This window comes from Vanessa cardui, chromosome 17 (genome assembly GCF_905220365.1).
Source record: "Vanessa cardui chromosome 17, ilVanCard2.1, whole genome shotgun sequence".
Classification (NCBI taxonomy): Eukaryota; Metazoa; Arthropoda; class Insecta; order Lepidoptera; family Nymphalidae; genus Vanessa; species Vanessa cardui.
The window spans coordinates 8614888-8638636 of record NC_061139.1 but is presented as its reverse complement, the minus strand read 5'-3'; the positions used below and the strand labels follow the sequence as shown (position 1 = coordinate 8638636).

Genomic DNA, 23749 nt, shown 5'->3' with positions numbered 1-23749 from the left:
AGTATTAAAAATTTTAGGACTTACCTGGAACCGACGAACTGATAACTTTGAGTATTCGGTACAACTGCCGCCTATCAGTAAACCTGTAACAAAAAGAAAAATTATTTCAGATATTGGAAAACTGTTTGATCCTATGGGATGGCTATCACCAGCAATAATTAAAGCAAAAATAATTATTCAAAAGCTATGGTTAAGCGGAATAGATTGGGATGATGAATTACCATCTAAGCTTTTAAATGAATGGACACACTATCGGGAAGAACTCATTGAACTTACAAAATTTCGTATTCCACGATGGGTTAATTTTAGCGAGACAAATAATACAACAGAACTACATGGATTCTGCGATGCATCCAATGAAGCATATGCTGCTGTTGTTTATATGCGTATTGTAGATGATATTGGAAACGTTAATGTCCACTTGTTGACTGCAAAAACAAGAGTAGCACCCATTAAACAAATCTCAATTCCTAGGCTTGAATTGTGTGGAGCTGTTCTTTTGCCTAAATTATTACAGGAAGTTTCAGCAGTATTAAAAATATCAACAACTTGTATCCACGCATGGACAGACTCTACCGTAGTGCTAGCCTGGCTAAGCGACCATCCAAGTCGTTGGAAAACATTTGTAGCCAACCGAGTTTCAGAAATCCTTAACATCTTAAATAGAGATCAATGGTCACACGTATCATCTGGTGACAACCCAGCTGATTGTGCGTCGCGCGGGTTAAATCCATCTGAAGTAGCAGAATTTCAGCAATGGAAATCAGGTCCAGCATGGTTGAAAAATCGATCAATAAAATTTGATAGAACAAGTTCAATAGACACTAACTTAGAAGAAAAGGCTACTAGAGTTTACTGCGTAATAGAACAAAATCAATTAGAATTATGGACTAAATTTTCTTCTCTGCGCAAATTAGTTAGGGTTTTAGCATACTGCAGAAGATTTATAAAGAAGTTAAAATTATTGATTAGTCAATTTCCAGTATGGCTAACTAGTGATGAATTGAATGAGGCTCTGAATATTTGTATTAAGCAATGTCAAGCAGTGAACTTTCAGCGGGAATTAAAGGATATTAAAGATAACAATAAAGTATTCAAGAAGAGCAAACTTACCTCTTTGAATCAATTTCTAGATGAAGCAGGTATCTTGAGAGTTGGTGGGCGACTAGAACAAGCTGAAATAAAAACTGACACAAAACATCCAATAATACTTCCTTCAAAATCTCATCTTACCAACCTAATTCTGGCAGAAACTCACATGAACACATTACACGGCGGACCACAATTAATGTTAAATTATCTTCGAAGTAAATACTGGGTTCTTGATGCAAAAAACCGCGTTAAAATGGTTGTTCGTAACTGTGTGGTCTGTGCACGACACACTGCACTGACAAGGAATCAATTGATGGGGCAGTTACCACCGGTTCGTGTAACGCCAATTCGAGCATTTTATCGCAGTGGAGTAGATTACGCAGGCCCTATACAGATCAGAACTTCTAAAGGTAGAGGTATGAGGGCCTATAAAGGCTACATATGTTTATTTGTGTGCATGGCAACAAGAGCCATTCATTTGGAAGCTGTGAGTGATCTCACTTCACAAAGTTTCATTGCTGCGTTCAAACGTTTTGTTGCCAGACGCGGTCATTGTGCTGACTTATATAGCGACAACGGAACAAATTTTGTTGGTGCCGCACGGGAACTCAGAATTCTGTTTGCTCAAGAGAAGTCGACATTGACAAAAGATATTGCTGAGGCTTTAGCAAACAACGGTACAACTTGGCACTTTATTCCACCGCATTCCCCGCACTTCGGCGGACTTTGGGAAGCTGGAATTAAATTTCTACATCGTTACAAGTGGGCAAACAAAAATCCTGAACCTGAGATAGGTAATTTAGTTTTAGTTAAAGAGGATGATCTCCCGCCAGCTAAATGGCTTTTAGGTAGAATTATAGAAAAACATCCTGGTTTAGACGATATTACGAGGGTGGTTACGTTAAAATGTAAAGGTGTCTTGTTGAAGCGACCAGTAACTAAAATTTGTGTTTTGCCTATTACTCAGTAAGATTATTTATTTGTTATAAATAATTGTTGTTTTGTTTTAGTACCGTAATTTGGGTTAAGATTTTTAAGTTTTTGTTCTTAACCACCTTGAAAAAAAACTACGATTATAACTTATACAGTCCATTTTTTCGAATAAAAAGTTGATCAAGGTGGGTGAGAGCAATGGACATTCTGTCCATGGTGGGCGGAATGTATAATTTTTAAACATGTGTCAATAGATGTCGCTGTTCAAAAAGTTTAATTTTCTAAATCGCGATATCCTTTGTCAAAGGAAAATATATAACACTGGAAAATACAAATTAATAAACTGTCTTTGTCTTGGAAACGAGTGGTATTTTATTCATTCATTGTAGAACATGCTGTGTGTGCTGTGCTCTGTTATAGAGAGTTTCTCGGATTCGCTTATTAATACTTTATTTAGGCTATATTACAAAACGTCTTTTTTATAACTTAACTATTGAACTGTTTCTGTTACTAAATTTTATTTTAAATTTGTATTAAATATGTCAATTTAATAAGTAAGTTTTTTTTCATTGGTTTTTATTTTTAGTAAATATTGTGAGAATTTGAAAGAGCGACCTTTGGTACAAATTCGTTCATGTTCGACGACGAATTTCCACCAGCGTCCTTTCTGATCATTTTATTTCGATTGATTTTATATAATTTCCTTTTTTTATACATTTTTAAAAAAATAAGAAAACGGTTATGTTTTTTAAAATAATCTGATCTAAAGTTCCATACTGATTTTTTTAGTTTATAAGGCATTTTTGAGGCAAAATGTCTAAAAATAATTGAAAAAAATTAATTTTCCGTCTCGCATTTTTAAATTTGGACCGATAATTATTGTTTTAATATTGACAAATATCCAGTGTTTAATCATTTTTAAAAAACAAAAGAGAAAAGTGATTTTATTTGATACATTTTTTTAAATAATTTTTGAAGTTGTAATTTTGACAAATTTTGACAAAAGCTAAAAAACATGATAACTGTAAAATGGGTCACTTTTGGATTATGCATATGGGGGTTAAAATTATTGCAAATAGTCACCCCTATCACTTCCTAACGGATATACGTCGAGTTACCAATAACCCGGTATTTGTTGAAACCAAAATAAATTATTTCTACTTTATCGGAGATTGAACCTACTGAACTTCGTTATCTAATAAAAAAGGTTGCCTTACATAAACACTATCATTAGTATTTACTATAGTAACAAAGTTAAATAAACAACAATTAGTTGAAATCACACCGAAATAAACTATTTGAGGCAAACGATCAGTTAGTAAGGCACGAACGACATCGGACCAAACAAAACGAGCATCTAGTTCAATAGTTAAAAGGTTCCGTTGGCAAGCAACGTACGTGATTCGCGTAATTAATTTGGATTACATATACACACTTATAGACACACACATGCTCACTGTAGTTGTAACTTTAATGTGGGTTTACGCACACAGGTAAAACAAGTAAATTGATGTATAAGTAATAATAACGATGTTTGTTTTATATGAAAATAAAAATGTAACAACAACAGCAGCCTGTAAATTTCTCACTATTGAGCTAAGGTTTTATGCAGACATGCAGATTTTCTTTGACCGCACGGGATGAATTATAAACACAAATGTGAATATTCACTGGTGCTTGCTTGGTTTTAAATCCCCAATCTTCACTTAAGACGCACGCATTCTAACCACTGAGCCAACTCGACTCTAATTCGTAAATAAAAACAAAGTATCAGTTAAACAATAATCAAGTGGCTTTCTACTGACCGGTTCATATATTTTCTAAAAGTGCTTCCACAAAGGCTAGTATAATTAAGGCTACAATTTTCGCTATCCCACTTTGAAACTTAAGCCATTTGTGACTTTGGTAATGGTATTTTAGCCATTATATGAACGGTGAATTTTCCCAGATTTCCCCTAACATATGCGGCTGAAACGAACGTTCACTTATGTACATACATTATGTATTAAGCGCTGCATTTGCTTCTGCTATATTTTAAAACAGTCCGAGTTTTTATTTATGATACGGTTAATAGCTTAAAACAATACACAGTATGTAGGGAATAATAATTTTACGTTATTACTATGTTTATGTGTTAAGTTTTTATTACCGTAGGGATATATAATATATTTATTCAACCGTAACGACTTATGTAGTATTATAATATTAGGTCTCTTATGTATAATTAAATGTAATTCCCAAACTTACTTTTCCAAATATATGATATTAACATTTTGAAGTATAATTTTAGTTAGTTATTTAATTGTCATAATGATATAAAGTATTTTTGATTCGTTTTGTGTTGGTTTCAAACTTTTTAATATAAATTATATTATACGTTGGTTTACTCGTATAACCATGTCGAAAAAGGTGGTTGACAGTAGATTTAAGTAACACTATCATTGTTTATAAAACATCATCGATCTCTTTAATTTAGTCACATAATATTGCATGTATCAATTATTATATTAAATTAAGTTGCTAAATATGCAATTAACAATAAAATATCAATTTGTATCAACATTATTTGGTCAGTAAATACCAGGAACATTTAAGCGCTGAATTAGTAGTTTTTGTAAATAATTTGTTTAGGTTACATTTATTTTTTTTCAGGATTAAATTTGCTTGCTGATTTACATAAAAATAGTACATGGTACACATATAGTATATATATAGTCTAATTGAGAACCTCCTTTTTAGTCGGTTTAAAACAAAGCATTTGCATCTCATTACCCAAAAGTGTGATTTAGACGCTTAAATGTTTCGTACTTCCCACGGACGATTTCCATTTAATGTTATAATAATTTTGTTATCTTAAAAGTAGATACATTATTTAGCTTATACAGATGGTTTTAAATTTACTTTCACGTAATTCTAGAGCTATTCTGTATGAAAAAATACTCAGAACTCACTTAAACACGATTGTGAAATATCAAATAGTCCCAATATATACCCACATCTAAAAATCGTATCATTTTAGTCGGCATTGAAAATTTACAAGATCTTCTTACAACCATCTTGGGCTGATTCAACGTCTATGGTTATCCCTTATGTGAGTGACAAATAAAACACCTTTAAGAGAGTGACGAGGTACCCGGGTACCTTCATACAGTTTATACGTAATGTAAACGATCAAGATCGGCTTTTGTGTCACACACTTCACTTCACTTTCACTATTATTCACTTTAAATATTATTATTTTAGTTAATCTAAACAATTGACAATTTGTGGCGATCAAAGCGGAGGTGAGGTGGAGTGCGGTACATGGTTATCGGCGTACAAGAAACACTGGATCCATTCAATGCATCGTACTTGAAATTTGACTGTAGGTATACTTTTGTTTCTATTGTACGAGTATATTTATAATTTGTGAGTTTATAATATATCATTATGAATAATGGAGCTCTTGCTCAGTTTACAGGTACTCACAAGTTATCATTTCTCAATAAAGATCACATGTTCAAAGATAGAATTCCAATGAATTGTTAGCATTATTAGCAGAATCTTCTAGTGAGTATATATGTTTGATAATAAAATGATTATATACTTTAGGTTGAAGTGGGTAGACTTGAAATTTCAGATGTGAAACCAGAAATTGAAGTAGAAAATGATTCCTACAACTACAATGCGAGTTTTGAAGGGGAATCGCTTGAAAATATTCCTGATTCAAGGATGGATCGAGGTGGTACTCTGAACCACTTCCAAAAATACAAACTGGTAATAGAAATATATTTGGTCAACAGGGCGACTCCATAGATCTAATAAAGGGCATTTGTAATAAAGAGCTTACCATTTTTTCGGGCTGCGATGTTCAATAAAAGATTCAATATGCAGCTTAGCTTTAGGGTACGATTCGTATGATTTCATAATGACGTAACGCGCCCTAAATATTTGTTATCTCATAAACCTGCTATACAAAATATTTGGACATGTTCATTTCAAATTTGGAAAAATCTATAAGAATCGTGAATGTATTACCGCTGACGAATAACTATATGGATATCGTGGGCGGATACGCTTTACTCAACCTGAAAAGTATGGCATAAAAATATTTCTTGGGCTTGTAATTCAAATAATTCCTACCCCCTAAATGGACAAATATATACAGGAAAGTCAAGTGATGGCATATGACAAATTAATGTTGGAGAATGTACTGTATTAGATCTCATAGCTACCTCACAACACAAAGAGGTACCCGGGTACCTCGTCACTCGATAGTGAGTGTAAAATATGTTTTGGTGTCCAAAAAGTATTGTAAATAGTAAACTTGGCCAAAACATAAAAAAAATTGTAATTTATAAATAGTTAGAAGCTGTCACAAAGCCGCAGTTGCGTACAGTGCGTATATCATACTTTTTTTTAATTTGAAAATGCCAAAGGTACCCGGGTACCTCGTCACTCACATAAGGGTTATTTGGGTTTTAAACTTCTTAATCATTTTACTATAAATAATACCTAAACTATGGCACTTTTAAACTAAAAAACTAAATCTAAAAAATCAAAACTAACTAAAAAAAACTAAAAAACTTTACATGACATTTTTAAATTAAGTCACATTAATAGTTTCATAAATTTGTAATGTAATATAATGTAACAGCCTGTAAATTTCCCACTGCTGGGCTAAAGGCCTCCTCTCCTTTTGAGGAGAAGGTTTGGAATAAATTCCACCACGCTGTTCCAATGTAGGTTGGTGGAATACACATGTGGCAGAATAATAAAGACAAATTAAGCAGATGAAACAGCGGTGCTTGGGTTGCCTGGGTTTGAACGCGCAATCATCGGTTTAGATGCATGCGTTCTAACCACTGGGCCATCTCGACTCTCTTCATAAATTTATGAATTTATTTTTTAAATTTTATTCATAAATTATTTTCACGAAATAAAAATATGCAGCTAAAATTTACTAACAGAACAACTAAACAAAAATGTTTATTAATAAAACAACCAATTCTTTAATATCAATCTAATGGGTTCACAGATTGCTTTAATCTCTGAGTCCTTTTGTTAGTCTTTTACAATTGTCCGTTAACAGAGGAATCTCATGATTACACGGGATTAACGAACTATTGTTTCATTAAGGGTTTTGTTGTTATCTCTTTATAAAAAAGAAATATCCATTTTGAATTGTACGGTAATTTTTATTTGATTACGTAAATAATAGGAAAACATTGGACTCTTAATCTTCATATTCTTCTTAATATTCTTCATTAGTATGACATTTATTTTACTTAAAAAATATATCTTTCCTTTAATTACAAAGTCGTTAACATTTGTAAACCCATATTGTAATGTTTATTTATACATGGTGTGGTTGGTTATACATCCTATCGATTTATTTGGCGATCGCATTGTTGTATTCGATATATTGTCGATAATAATAGTCTGTTGCCGTTTCACGGTCAAGCCAGTGAATCAAATGTTTGGTGTAAAGCAATCTTAACCCCATGGAACAAACAGTTTTATTTGTAACACCTGGCGAACAAATTAAATGCGACCCATAACTAGTGTCAACATACATACCTTATTTATTAGTAGTTTTGACCCAGTGATAATATGACGATAGCTGAACATAATCAGTTTCGGTCTCTTTCTGAACAGTTCCAAGCGAAGGTATGTAGAAAGTTAGAGGAATCTTGTTCCAAATGTACATGAGTGACTTGCACTTTTGAATGAAATGAAATAAAAAAAAAATCCTGTCAAAGTTTTTCAAACTGGCAAAACATGATGATTATTTAGTCTGACAAAGCATATGACGAAATTGTGTGCCCAGAATTTGAAAATGGAACAACAAATATAAAAATTATGTTTTTTTTTTTATATATAATTTAATTAACAGATACAAATGTCATAAATAATACGTAATCATTAAATTTAAAATTAGAATGATTAAATCAACTCGAATTTATCTACCAATAAAAACCGTTCAAAGTTGTCTCTCATTCCATTCGTTCTATATAGAGCTGGCTATCGAATGACATTCAACGAGACGGCCCTCGATTGTTTATTCGCTTCAAGGACTCTTTTACAAAATGGCGAATGCTCATTTCCTCAGTGAATAATTAGATATTGTTCTGAACAATTACATTGTAAAGAGGACCGTTATTTAAGATTAATGCGAAAACGTTATTTAATATTTCAGCTCATAAATTTAGTGCATTGGTTATGACCAAAAAAAATGAACATCGTAGATAGACGTTTTTATTATGGGTTTTTAATAGGTCGTTGGACGAGCATATGGGCTAACTGATGGTATGTGGTCACCATCACCCATAGACAATGACCCCATAATAAATATTAACTTTTCTTTACATCGTCAAAGCGCCATCAACCTTGAGTACTAAGATGTTATGTCCCTTGTGCGTGCACTGGCTCACTCACCCTTCAAACCGAAACACAGCAATACTGAGTACTGTTATTTGGCGCTAGAATAACTGATGAGTGGTTGGTACCTACACAGACGGGCTTGCACAAAGCCCTAACACCAAGTAAATCGATTTTTTAATATACAATTAAAAATACCAATAAAAAAATATAGAGTAAAATAAAAAAAAGATATACTTTAATTCTTAATAATATATAATAAGTATATTTTTTTATTATTATATTATATAGTATCTATATGCACCAGCACATGTCAAAGCATAGACCCATCTATAGCGCGGACTGGTAAGACCGTCATGGCTCGGTCTTACATCCTTAAATAGCTCATAGTGGAACGAATGGCACGATGGATCACAAAAGTTATGCTCAGTATCTAGCTGATTCTAAACCTGTGCACTAACAAGCTGTACCAATGAAAGTCGGTATATTTTCGATACGTACCTAAAAAAAGTATAGTAGTAAAGTACCTAACTTTTTAATATTCATTAAAAAATGCTAATATTAAATTTACGCTCTGAAAAAATGGATGAAATATTCTTAACTAGATTATATTAAAACCCGAACAGTTTGGTGCAATGATATGTAACCGTGTGCTATATCTAAAAGTACATCATATATACATCGTGAGCATGCATAACTAAAAAATCTATACAAACTCTTAAACTGATCGATTTAATTTTAATACATGGTATCTTTATTGTTATGTACGTCTCGTGTGTATTTTCTATATTAAGAAAATGTTTTAGAGAACCAAGGTTATTGAGCTCAGTACTTATGGTGAAGAAGAATATCTTGGTTGACATGTATGGAAGTTCTGCCACGTGTCAACTAATCCTTGTTAAAGTAACGTGGTGATATGGACTCAAAATCTTTTCCTTAGAAGGTTATGATATTCTTAAGTTATTTACGAGAAAAAGATGTAGGAAAAGCCATTTTTAATTTAAGTCGACCAAAAAATGCAATTCTTAGTTTTTATCATTTAAAAAATTAAACGTGAAAAATCGCCTTTGGAAAAGGTTATAAAATCTATAATTAAGCCTTCTTCACGATTAAATATTAGAATGTTTGAGTATAAGTAATCAACAAACATATAAAACAGTTTTATAATGATAAAGATACTAGATTACAAATCGTGGTTGACATTCCGATTTATTTTGAAAATGCCACCTTACTACTTTAGTCCTATGCTTTGCTGAAGTACAAGTAACGTTACTCTTTACATTAATACCATCATACACTAAATTTATCATATCCATACTACCAACGATAATTAACGTGGCCATCACTACTTGTATGTCGAAATGATATTTTACGAAGCGGCTAATTAATTTAGGTAATAAAAACAAACGATTACATTTAAAAAAAATCGATATAATATCGGTATTTTTCGATTCTAAAAAAAAACTCAAATCGAAATTAACATCGCAATCCTTAAGAATATTTCAATAGAGCGCAAAATAGAGGGAAAGTTCGTTCAATTTTCTTCCATTGTAAACGCGACAGCTCCTCTGAATTCTTTTCAAACTAGTCGAGGAGTAAATAAACGAGGTGGCAGTTCTTTATCCTCGCTAACGAGGGTAATGGAAAGTGAATCAACAATAAGCAACTGCTATTTACAACATGGTAATGTTAAAAGTATGAATCCATTATACGGTCGCATTTGAGATGCTCTTTGTTGTAAGATATCTTAGACGATATTGATACAACTTATTGTGTACTTCTAAATTTTTAGGCTTAATGTTTCCGTATATATATAAAAATAGCCTTAATTATTTTGATTATTGTACCAAGACGCGTCTTACAGGTAATTTCAAAGACTATCTAGTATTTGTGCAATTTATACAGATAAACACAATATGTCTTCACTCGTATAGTCGGGTCATATAAAATATACAAAATACAAGTATAAAGGAACAACATCTAACTCTAACGGTTGGACTATTCTAAGCCCAAACAGTTGTATTCTCGTGTTGGCTGCAAATATTGGTTCCGAAAGTTGGCGATAGTATTTTTTAAAGTCGTAATTTTCGTGCACTGAGTATAAACTTTCTAGACAATAATAAGAGATTCTTAATACATACAAGTTACATATTAAATAATAATATCAAATCATAAGACAATTTCCTTTATTTAAATAATATAGTTTTCAATGAAAAACTTATACATGAGTATGTGCCAACTTTGGTCGTGATCAGTCAATATCGGTCCATTAATTTCTAAAAAACCTACTAAAATCTTAGTTTATTTGTAAATTGAATTAAATTGCAAATTTCTAAGTCAACGGGTTTATAATATAAAGTACTTAGTCTAATTAGAATCTAAACATTTGACCATTGCAAACTGCAGCGAGAATCCCTCAGTAAATTGGGACTACTTAATTTAAATTGGAAGAGAAGGTTCTTACCAAATAGACATTTAGATTAGAGATGAACCCTTTCAATCCTGCTTTACTGGCATTTAGAATTCCTTTTGTTCATAATGTTTGAGGAGCATTTGTATGTGACGACTGCTTTATAGTTGTATATTTATTCGTTACTAAAAGTGATTTACTTGGTAGTAGATTTGTACAAACCCGTCTGACAATCTACAATTTGTAGATGTTTAATTCTACAACTAAACGGTAATACTCTGCACTTTGATGAGTGTAACCCTACGTAATACTGGTTCAAAGGTTCTTCTGAAATGGCTTATAAGACCGAAGATTTTGAGATTCTGCCAAGTTCTCTGTTGGGTCAAAAGTTATCATTTCGAGAAATTCTGAATAGCACACCGTAGTCAAGGAATTGATAATGTTTATTCTGCGCTTAACCTCTTTCCGGTCAAGTGTGATTCAACATAGAGTAAATAGAGCAACTGTGTTTGTGCCCACACTTGTGTACATACTTACTACTTGTGTATGTATGTGCGTGTGTGTGTGTTTTATAGCACAGCTATCTAGTCTTTATTGATATTAAATGCCACAATGGAAATCGATCAAGTGAACATTATAAAAATACAAATATGAGTAAATTTGACAAAAATAAAGTAAATAGTCTCGCATGCTTATTTTCATATTTTTATAGTCTTTATCATATTCATTAATATATTATTATATCAAAAGTAATTTTGATATTTTTTTACGAAACGAATATTTGGAATTCGTATATTTATTTAAAATAAATGCTGGTCACCAAAAATGGACATCCAATACCCAATTTGCGTCTTCGACACGTAGATGTTTGCCAGCAAATATTTGTACTATCCAACATCCCCACAAATTCAATTTTATTGGATCTTTCACGCTTTGTTAGATCTTCTAAAACACAACTGCGAGCTTTCGCACGTTAAATATTATTCTTTCGTTTCGTTATAATTTCATTTATTTCTAGTGGGAATTTTATAAAAGCATGATATGTTGTACGATAAACGTGGAAATTATTATTTAAACTAATGTTCAAAAAATCGATGACAACCCTTAATACATTTTGAAAAATTACACAGAAGAGTATATTCGTTGTTAATGTTTGTATCAACGCACGTAATAGTAAATAAAATAAATAATTTAATTAATTAATATATACAATTGTTAGATTTGCATTAATAATTCTATCTACCAAAAACGTCTTGAATATTTTTATTAAACACATTTTAATCAATACATTTGATTATTAGCGAATCAGTCAGTCAGTTTCAATTAATGGAGTAAAACAGAAATATCTCTTCTGGGCTTTCAATTTGCCTCTTAAGTGGTCGAGGAGATTGTCAATCTGTATCTCAGGAGGTATGTCAGAGGAGGCCGATTAAATTGCCTCAATCCGGATGGTAATATCCGGACTTCACACTTAAGCGATCGCAAGATGCAAATGCATCGCTCGTATCCAGTAAACACATTATGACTATTGGATATGAGCTATGGGACACTGGCGATGAAGTCGGTAGTACACGGATGGAACTACAAATTACCATTCAAAAATGCTACTAAAAGCTTACTTGAATGAACTATATTTTGAATGGCAGCCAAATTCCGAATGTGTTCTAAGTTTAAAATCAAAATATGTTAGGAATAAGAAGTAAATCTAGAGGCAAACTCATTTCTTAGATTAAAAACGTTGCAGAGTATTATGATGGTATATGATGGTATGGTTTTGTTGAATATCTAGCTTGGATAGCTGCCCTTGCAGGTTCCAGTCTCAGGTCAGGACATTTTTTTTAGTTGATAGGTGGTAAACGAGCAGAAGGCTCAACTGATGGAAAGTGACTACCACCGCCTATAGATTTTCGTATCTCTAGGTGGTCTAGAAAGTAAAATCAAAGCACTAATGGATCTTTTGACAATGTTTTTTCATTAACTTTGTTAGGTAGCTGGCAAAGTTAAAAAAAATGGCCTATACATTAATTCTATCGATCTTAGATATATCTTAGATCTCGGATATATAATATGAATGGTATACTAAAATTAATATATTAAAGCGAAAATATCTTTCTTTTTCGAAATTTAATCTTGAAGAAATTATTATATAATAGCATAAATACTGACTGCCTTTGTAGATTTTGTCTTAACCATAAGATAATATTTTACACTAACGTACAAAATGAATTATTAACGTGTCAAATTTCGTTATAATATATCTTCAAGACTTTTTGACGTGCGTAAAATTCAACTGTCAGATTAACAAATAACTGTAATATAATGATATTACAGCTAACGGAGTATTTTTTGAATCAGACGAGATACTATTTCTTTACCTTTTTTCTACAAATATGTTTTAAGAACACGAGAATCTACCTGAAGTAACGAGATAAAGTAAAAATTGAGGATCCCTGTGTCTAATTAAATTATGCCACAAATGGGCGTGTGCAGTTGTGTAGTGGATTAATCCTTTTCTTTTCCGTATACCACATATGATTCATGCTCATTGTCAACTATTTGGACAATGAAACTGCTTCAAACCTTCTGTTTAGAGAAGGTATTTGCCATTTACAGCTTCATTCTTTACTAGCGACCCGCCCTGGCTTCGCTTGGATGCAAAGCGGATTCTAAATGTACTAAGGAATTTGTTTATTTTCAACATGACATTAGAAACTTCTAAAATATCAGTGTGTCTTTACTATTGTCCCTGTGTGATATACAAAAACATACCTTTCGAATCACTCTATCTATTTAAAAAAAAACGCATCAAAATCCGTTGCGTAGTTTGAAAGACTTATAAATACATAGTGATATAGGGAAAGAGAATACGATTTTGTTTTATACTATATAGTGATTATGATGATTTTAATTTTTCAGATTTTCCGATAAATTATCAGATAACGGAAAAATTAAAGGTATGGCATTTCACATATGTCCTTCACATACATTCTTCAGGAACCTTTCATGGGAGAAATAGTAATACATTAGGGCAGAATAAATTTCTTACCGACCGAGATAGAGTCTTAATGTATTCTACAAGGCACAATGGGTCGCGATGTCACCCGAACTGAAATAAATTGTTATTAGGTCGAATTGAATATATTACGCCTGCAACGTACCTCTGCTCTGCTTCTGTAGTTTATTTGGACTTAGTGGTAAGTCGTCACCATTGTCTAAGGAATTTGATACTGTAGAATATATTTAAAAAAAAATGACTCCTCTTTCCAGTAGAAAGATTGGAGTTTGTACCACCATGCTGCTCCTATGCGGGCATTAATTTGGCATATGTGGCAGAAATTCATTAAAAATTGACATATGACAAGGTCAATGACAAACCACGAGAAAAACGGAAATATATCTCTTTGACAAAAGTATATGAGCAAAACCTTGTTATCTCGCCTAGGACCTTGAAACACAACAATGTCTGCTTATAGCCAGACTAGTTCTTCTACCACTAAACATATTATTTTCTTTCTAATCTATTTTAGTATATTTTTCATTTTCAATCGTCTTATATGTATGTAAAAATATTCGAAAACTCCAACACAGAGTTATTTTTATAACTACAAATATACAGCGGGCCGTATTTAGGGGAGGGCAACCGGGGCAACTGCCCTGGGGCCTCCACATTAGTGGAGGCCACAGTTTTCAGCAAGTTAACGAGATATAGTCAAATTATAATAATGTTATTATTTAATATTTCATAAGTTTCCGATACAAGTAAATAAATCATAGCTTACTGATTGAAATAAAAAAAGTAATTAATTCTTAATAATATAATTATTAGGTTGTTCACGCTTCTGTTTGTCTAGGGCCCCCACTGCTTTGTGGCCCGGGGGCCTCCAGACCTTTAAATCCGACTCTGTATATACAGTTTAAAAAGCATTTCTTAACACAAAATTTTAAAGAAAAATTCTCTTAAATTCAAACATGGAACAATAAATATTTATGTACAGGGAGTGTTCTAGAATTATATAAGAGGATCTAAGGAAGAGATGAGTCATGAATCTGTGATATAAAAAGCAATTTTCTCAGGTTTAATTCCCAGGATATACTACAGGTACAGTTTTGAAACTTTAGTTTTATTTTTATTTTTAAGCTATATGTATTAAGTTATAAGGTTTGTTTTCAGATAAGATTTTTTATCAAAACTGGCATTATAAAAAAATCGTGCATATGCTTTCATTTATTTATTTGTAAATTACCTATAGTTATCAAAGTTTTTTCAGAATGCATTCTTTTAACGGAATTTTATATAGGAATCCATTTATTTCTTAATTTATTTATTTATAGTTTGGCGGATGAGCATATGGGCCACCTTATGGTAAGTGGTCACCATCACCCATAGACAATGACGCTGTAAGAAATATTAAGTATTCCTCAGATCGTCAATGTGCCATCAACCTTGGGAACTAAGATGTTATGTCCCTTGTGCCTGTAGTTACACTGGCTTACTCACCCTTCAAAGCGGAACACAACAATACTGAGTACTGTTATTTGGCGGTAGAATAACTGATGAGTGGATTGTACCTACCCAGACGGGCTTGCACAAAGCCCTACCACCAAGTGATAATTTGTATTTCCAACATCATAAGCGATTTGGTGGATAATAGGGTGAAATATCAATCGTGATATAATCCCATAGGTCAAGCTGTAACTTTGAATATTTTGTATGTTTGTTTTGTTCCGTAATAATTTATAGCGTCGACATTTGAAAGGAATTTATTATATTTATTCATTAAATATTTACAAGTTATTTTCTCTAAATAGACATGAATCAATAGTTCTTAAAGCTACTATCGCGTATATTGAATTAAATCCTATTCAATTTGAGTAAAATTGTTTTGTTTTGATGTTTATTAATACTTTTCGATTCTTTTATAAATCTATTTCTGATATTTTATTTATTAAATGCTAGCTCTGCCCTTGTACACGTTTGAATTGAACTAAAAAAATGTTATTGTAGCCTTAGTTACTCCTTATTACATCAGTTATCTGCCAGTGAAAGTCCCATCAAAATCGGTCCAGCCGTTCCAGAGATAAGCCGGAACAAAGAACAGAATATATGTACCGCGTAAACATATAGGCACCGTGCGTAGCGATGACTCTGCCATCTCGTGACTCATATTCAAAACTTTTACCCTCAATTTCAGAAATTCTACTGTCAAACAACGGAAAATATTTCTGAATTATCGTGTTAATTTTTGATAATTTGAGCTATCGAAATGTATTGTTGTATTTCTGGATGCCGTAATACATCCAAAAACAACTTTAAGGGTGTAAAATTTTAATATTTCCCTACTAATAGTACTCACATGCCATGACTTAGGGATAAAAGAGTGAAATGGATAAATGCAGTTATAAAACACACGTAAGTATACCTTCAAGTATTTAAAAAGTACTATTTGATTTTATTAATATAAAAATCACCGATTTTGTGGGTAACTGTTATGGAAGACAGTTTAATTTTCGTCGATCGTTGAATCTAACCTATAACCGTTGTTACTTTTAGTATACATCCAAATAACTGGTTCTCATCTAAAATACCACAATCTGCAGCGCCCATTCTATTGGCAACAGAAAATCCGAAAATCCTCAACACCCCTCGTATGTACCTACAATTTTTCCAGTAACTACTGTTTCTTGTTCTTGGCCAACTGTTTCTGTGACATCGAAAACATGTCCTAACTCGAATAGCTTCTGGCCTTTTAATACATTTAGACCACGCTGCCTATCATTGTTAATTGGTAAAAAACCATGTTTTATAATTTTTATCATTGTAAAATCATATTTACAGACTTGACAGCGGCCAGCCTGCCAAAATGTGTCTGGGAAGTTTCTTTTTTTACTCGCACGGCGTCTCTACTACGGGATTATAACGCCCTCTATTGTTTCTGCACGGTGCCTATATGTATGTCGGCGCGAAACCACGAATTTAAGAAAAACACGTGTCCAGAAATAATTATTTTAATAATTTAAAACTGTTTCATTGTTAAATGAATATTTTTTAGTGAATTTTGAAATGTTTAATTACTCTGAAATATTTTAATGTTTGTAAACAATTGTTATGTTGAGTGAATAAGTCTACCCACCTATTTTTGTTATAAAAGATCAAGCACCTGCCGGTATCGACAGACTTGGTCGAGCCGTCGGAGCGATCGGACCGTCTCATATTGGAATAAATCAGAGAGGATTATTTCCTGAGTTTTATTTCATACCACCAAAGATGGTTATAGATCGAAACTCTGACACCCGTCATGTTTTTTAAAAACGCGCTCGGACATGCTGCTCCGTTATGTACATTGAGTAAAAAAGGGCTAATTTAATATTACAAACCGACACTCCAATTTTATGATATGTAGATAGACTATAAAATGAAAAAACAAAATAAAAAACTTTAAACTTTTGCTTCCAATTTAAATAGAACCAAACCGAAAGGATTCTTAAAGACAACAAAGTCTAAATGGTAAGAAAAAAAATAATTAAAAAGTATAATTCTGCTATATAACCTCATTCATTTTTTAAAACGCATAATTAATGATCGTTTGATACAACAACAGGTGATTCTAGGATGTGGAATTTGTTATAGCTATTAATCTATGTATTTTATTTGTAGAAAAGAACGATTGAATTATCAACTCTTTGCCAGTTCTTATTTCTAGAATATGAGTTCTGAACCAGTATTACTTTGCTTTACATTTAATTTAATTCTGAGACATGCCTCAAGATTATTACTTATATTTTTTATTTTAGATGAGAATTACTCATCATTTATCGCCATAAGAAATTACATTATTGGACTGTGTTTGTATTGTTGGTAAGTCAATACAAATACATTCTAAATCTTATGATTCACCGCTGAATATTCATGTGCTTAATTTATAATTCTGAAATTCTGCCACATATTTATGCCACCAAACCGCATTACAACAGCACGGTGGAATATGTTCCGAACCTTCTCCTCAAAGGGAGACGAGGCCTTAGCCCAGCAGTGGGAAATTTACAGGCCGTTGTTGTTGTTTGTTGTTGTATGGTGATTTAACTTTTTCAGTAATAGTAAACGTTATTTAATATAAATGTTATAAATCATTCATGTTTACTGTAAAAAAAAATGTTTAATTAAAAGGTGAAATCCAATCATAACAAATTTCGCTTTTAACAGTCTAAGACGTTACAGCGATAAAATTTTACGAGATGCAGTAAAAGTGTAATAAACGACAAAACGTAAAATGTCCAGGTCATTTCTTCATTATGACGTATAAAACGTAACGAGAAAGTTTCATATAAATTATTTTGTGAATGATACAAAAACACAATACCAGATGTTTTTATTCAATTTATTAATTAAAAAGTTTGGCGGACTGGCTAAGACAACCTATTGGTGGTTACTGCTACTAGACTTGGTATAAATTTTGGTATTTACTGTAATATATATCGTATTGTTAATTTCCTATCGACCTTGGGAACTGCAATATTGTTTCATTTAATGAAAATACGTCTCAATAGGTAACACTCACTTTTCATATGTATATTCTATCGCCTAGCAGGAATATTGTTGTGTCCTGAAATAAACGCAAATGAAGGACACAGATCTGAAACAATCAGTGTAATCAAGTGGCCCGCTTGCTTAGTTCCCAAGGTTGACTGCACTTTGGAGAAATAAGAAATGTCAAAATTTTCGGTCACTTCCTGTAAAGTGGCAATAAAAAAAAAACATTGTGTGTTTATTACACTATAATTTATATAGTAAGCAAAATTCAAAGCAAATACATAATTCAATTGATCTTACCATTAATGTGTAAACACATAACAGATCACATAATGTGATAAAAATTTGCATAAGCTTATTGCAGAATGCTCTCTGAAATATACTGGAGATAGCGCTGTTCACGCGAGGAAGACCAAGTATAAAGTTATATTCGTAAATCGTAGTGTTTAATTAGGCCAAATAATTAATTATGTATTTCACTGGTATTTTGTAACAAGAGAGAGCATGCTTCTGAAATTTTGTAAAACATAACTGAAGTAGTTACAAAAACCAACTGATCACTGACAGAGAGCACTGTACCTATGGGAGGTGTGTTTGTGAACTGTACTTCAATCATATGTATTTTTAACCGACTTCAAAACACCTTTAGGTTCTCACTTCGATTGTATACTTTGGTGACATAATATACAAAGGTAAGTCATTAATGGGAAGCCTATATTTTTTTCAGATTCGGTTTATTAAATTACCTATCTTATATACATTACGTGTATATATAATTACGTGTCTCATTACGATGCGATAAATTCATTACCGCATAGAATGTTGACAAGAATGCCAGCATCATAGCATTCAAGGGTTGAAAATAGAACCATAATCTGTCCATGTGATAAAACGATATATTAAAAACTATGGTTCAAAAACCTTTTTGGCACAGTAGCTCCAATCACCAAGTCTTTAATTAAGCTCACGTCATAATGTTTCTTACTTAAGCGCCGTTAGGTAGGAAAATAAAAGTATCGCACGTATCGCTTAGTGAATTTATACCCTTATTTATTTTTATATATATTTTTCGTAAATAGTTCCAAAATTTTACGCAAATTAAATATAGGGAGTTTAGGGACAAAGATAAGGCTTCAATGCTTAAAGAGAGCTGTAAAATGCCGCAATAATGTACTAAAAACTTTTTGTTTAAATATATTTTATAAGGCCTACATCTACTTCTGTAAGCATTTCGATGAACAGGCGACATGCATCCGTTCTACGCCAGTTCACAATTTGACATTGTTTCCCAACCATAGATTGCAATATAGCGAAAAATAATACTTAACGTATTCATTGCAATCATATTTCACGGTTCACAATATTTCGACATTTTACAATCTGTCTCGTCAGATTATAATCTAACAAATTTAGCAATCTTACGGTGACATATACAAAGTCGGAAGAAGAGTTTATAGGTATTTGCACTCTAAACCAAATGTTTAAAAGACAACGAATATCTCCTTTTTTTATTTGACTTAAATGTCTTGGCTCATACAGATTATTTTATTATTGGCATAACGATATAGGTATTACGAATTCAACACTAAGTTGCAGAAATTTTTTAATTTCCTCGAAGTTAGAATTAAGTAAGCAAAATTCGATTTTTAAAAATTTTCTCGTATTCGCTTGAACATCGCCTATTTTATCGGACAATTATTAATCATAGTACAGTTGCTTGAAACAGACAACAATAGCAGCCTATAAATATAATATTTACCACTGCTGGGTTAAGGCCTCCTCTTCCTATGATGAGAAGTTTGGAACATATTCCACCACACTGTTCCACACACAAAAATTAGACATGCATGTTTCCCCACGATGCTTTCCTTCACCGCGGAGCACGAGATGAATTATGAACACCAATTAACATGAAAATTCAGTGGTGCATGCCTGGATTTGAACCCGTAATCATCGGTTAACCACTACTAGACCACCTCAGCTCTTGTTGTTGCGGTATTACATTTTTAAATCGTGTTGATATAACGTGCATGCGAATATCAAACATAGCAGGTATACAAAAATCGTACCATTTATTTAAACATTCTTCGTTGTTGCATTCGCTAGCTTTAAAGGCTGCAAATCCCTAGTCCATGGGCGTAAGCTCGAAGTCGAGCCAATAAAACGTTCGTAGGTTTTCTGTCGAGCAAATTATCAGTAGCAGCTAGGAGACTGGCAGTTGACAGTGTACGATTCCGGACTTGAATCGCACGTAAAGGCTTTGGTTCTACACTTCTTATTTCTGATTTACCATTCTATCGGATTATGAAGCCATGGGAATAGAGTGCACTGCTGTTTGTATGCACGTTTACATACTATTTCCTGTGCAGTTAGTTGGTCTTACCTGATAAAAGCTGCCTGATAAGGTCAGAACATGGAACTGCTTAATTTAATTTAAAGTACGATTAATGCGTATATACTTAAATGAACCGCCTGTCCATCTGTTAAGTTTCTTATAATATCGAGACAGTCTATTAATGAATAGGATCCCTTTATTGTACAAACATTTGCAATTTATTTAGTTTTTCTGTATTTATTTTATGTGTTATCCATCTATAATCAGTAATAAACAGCTTTATTGCACACAGAAAATAAACAAAATAGAAGAAAAAAGCTTAAAATCAAAATCACTACAAAAGTATGCAAAGGGCGGCCTTATCACTAAGTAGTGATCTCTTCCAGGCAACCCTACTGAAAGAGACTTATAAGAGAAAACATAGTGGGCTAGTGCATTAACAATTTAAAAGTAAATATACATACATACAAAATACGATAGGCAATACAACAGATAGGTGTGAGCATACTTAGCTGCTAGTAGTGAAAGAGTTAGAGGAGGTTTAATTTATTAAATTATATATCTAAATAGCCAATAACTGAATAAACCTAGCCTTTCACGTGCTTCATTTCTGTTCGTAATTTATTTTATATTCGAAGATAATAAACTATCAGGACGAATCGTGAGGAAACCTGCATATGACTGTCTCATCATCGAAGTGAGTCATCTCTTTATAAACAAAAGTATCGAATTCGTTTTATCAGTATGCAATACGCTATTGTAACAAACCGCATACATCATTTTAAAAATTCAACATGTCACAGCGGTCGTATCGGGCGCTATTAAATTGAAAACGGCTTCTTTGAAAGACGATATTAATATGCGCTGAAGCGATATTGTATGCTTTAATCTAGGAAATGATACCAGACGTATTATAACAGCAATAGGAGATTGATTTTATCTTTAACTTACTTTTTGTTTTTTATTTTTTTTTTATATATGGTTGACGGACGAGCATATGGGCCACCTGATGGTAAGTGATCACCATTACCCATAGATAATGACGCTGTAAGAAATATTAAGTATTCCTTAAATCGTCAATGCGCTACCAACCTTGGGAACTAAGATATTATGCCCCATGTGCCTGTAGTTACACTGGCTCACTCACCCTTCAAACCGGAACACAAAAATACCTAGTACTGTTAACTGATGAGTGGGAGGTATCTACCCAGACGGGCTTGCACAAAGCCCTACCACCAAGTAAATTCAAACGAGTAAAATAAACCAAGTTATTTCACTCGTATACCAAAATTTAAGGATGTGTGTGTTATTGATTGATAGGCTTCCACGCACACACCTTTGTTATCATTTTTACGTTTGCATAACATGTATGTATACCATAAATGATTAATGGCATATAAACGGATTAAAGCTCCCAATACAAACAAATATTTTAGTTACCTTATCATTAATTAAAATAAATTCGATTAAATACCGATTCAAATACTCTGAAAGGTACATATAAACGTTCACAAATTATTTGCAACATCATCAAAAACCCTTCGTTGCGAACATTGGAAATGACTTAAAAACGGGCTAAAATTTTGAACTAAGCTATTGCAATTATCTTTGAATTTTATAACTGAGATGGCCCAGTGGTTAGAACGCGTGCATCTTAACCGATTATTGCGGGTTCAAACCCAGGCAAGCAACATTTTATATTTATGCTTAATTTGTATTTATAATTCATCTCGTGCTGGGTGGTGAAGGAAAATATCGTGAGGAAACCTGCATGTGTCTAATTACATCGAACCACCAACCAGCATTGGAACAGCGTGGTGGAATATGTTCCAAACCCTCTCCTTAATGGAAGAAGGCCTTATCCCAGCAGTAAGAAATTTACAGGCTGTTACTTTTCACTTTTTTCTTATAACTCGGGATAGATTTTCATCTATGTATATTTAACATTACAATAATCATTCATTATTCACCAATTATAATTATACTAAAAGAAAGCCTATTTTCTAGATTATAAAAAAAGAAGACAAATTTAAGAAACACGCTGTTATTAATCAACATGTAATCTAAAAAGGTAAATGTTGAAAAGTAACGAAGAAAGTTTGAAAAAGAACAAACTACGTAAATGAGTTCCTGTAAATGTCCAAGATTTTTTATTCCAGTATTTTGCTTCAGTACAGGTAACTTGGTTTGCGTTCTCATCCTATTTTATCAACTGTCTGGGTAGTTAGACAATAATTTGTCTCTTTCTAGCAGATTTATCTACCATTCGAAAGAAGAAGACGGCATTATTATTTGTAAAACAAAATTAGTAACCCATTCCTTAAAAGCACTAAATGTTAAAAAATATTTTCTAAAATTTCCTATTTCTTACACATGTTGTAGTTTTTGTGTTAAAACTCCTTTCAGCTTTGAAAATTTAACATTAGAAAATAAAAAGTTCCACACAAATGCTTTCTTCGGGCAAGTGTTGATTTTTAAAAGGAAATATCTGACATTCAATGTATTTTGTACGTTGCAATTTACAAAACGATCCTTTAATGCAATTTAATTTCTACCAATATCTGAAGTGTATAAAGTTTTATTAATAAAGTATATTATTATTAGATGAGAACTTAAAATGAGAATCAAAATATGTATGTAAAAATATGTTCTGTGTTTATGACACGGATTTTTTTTTACATATTTACACATCTACAAATAAAAAATATTTAGAATTAGTTCATGCCATAGTACAAAAGCAGTTAAAAAGCTAAATCTACATTGTATACCGTTATTAGTGAATTCTAATTCAGTCACAAGACAATTATGCACAAGCGAATATCTAACTAAAACAAATATTACTAGGAACAGACGAAACTATACGAAGCAGATTGTGTAGTCATTTTGTTCGACTATTACCTGTTCCTAGAATTCGTAGCTCGCAATACAAATGCATTAGCTCTGTGGGCTAGGAACTAATCGATCGGAAACGGCGCAATATCCGTGCGGAGGCGGACTTTTGCAATTCGCAACCAAATGGATTCCAAATTCAAAAGACATTTACGCCTTCTGGGACTTGCGTGATTACTTTTATCTAATAGCCTAATGATAA

The 23749-nt window shown here is 32.5% G+C and overlaps 1 protein-coding gene across 1 annotated transcript in view; it reads left to right on the top strand.

Moving 5' to 3' along the window:
• The first annotated feature begins 382 nt into the window (after positions 1-382).
• The window catches only part of LOC124537051, an 87555-nt gene continuing 64188 nt past the window's right edge, over positions 383-23749 (top strand). Inside the window, 1 exon segment of the mRNA XM_047113763.1 lies at positions 383-1886. Within this exon segment, the coding sequence (XP_046969719.1) occupies positions 383-1886 (1504 nt within the window).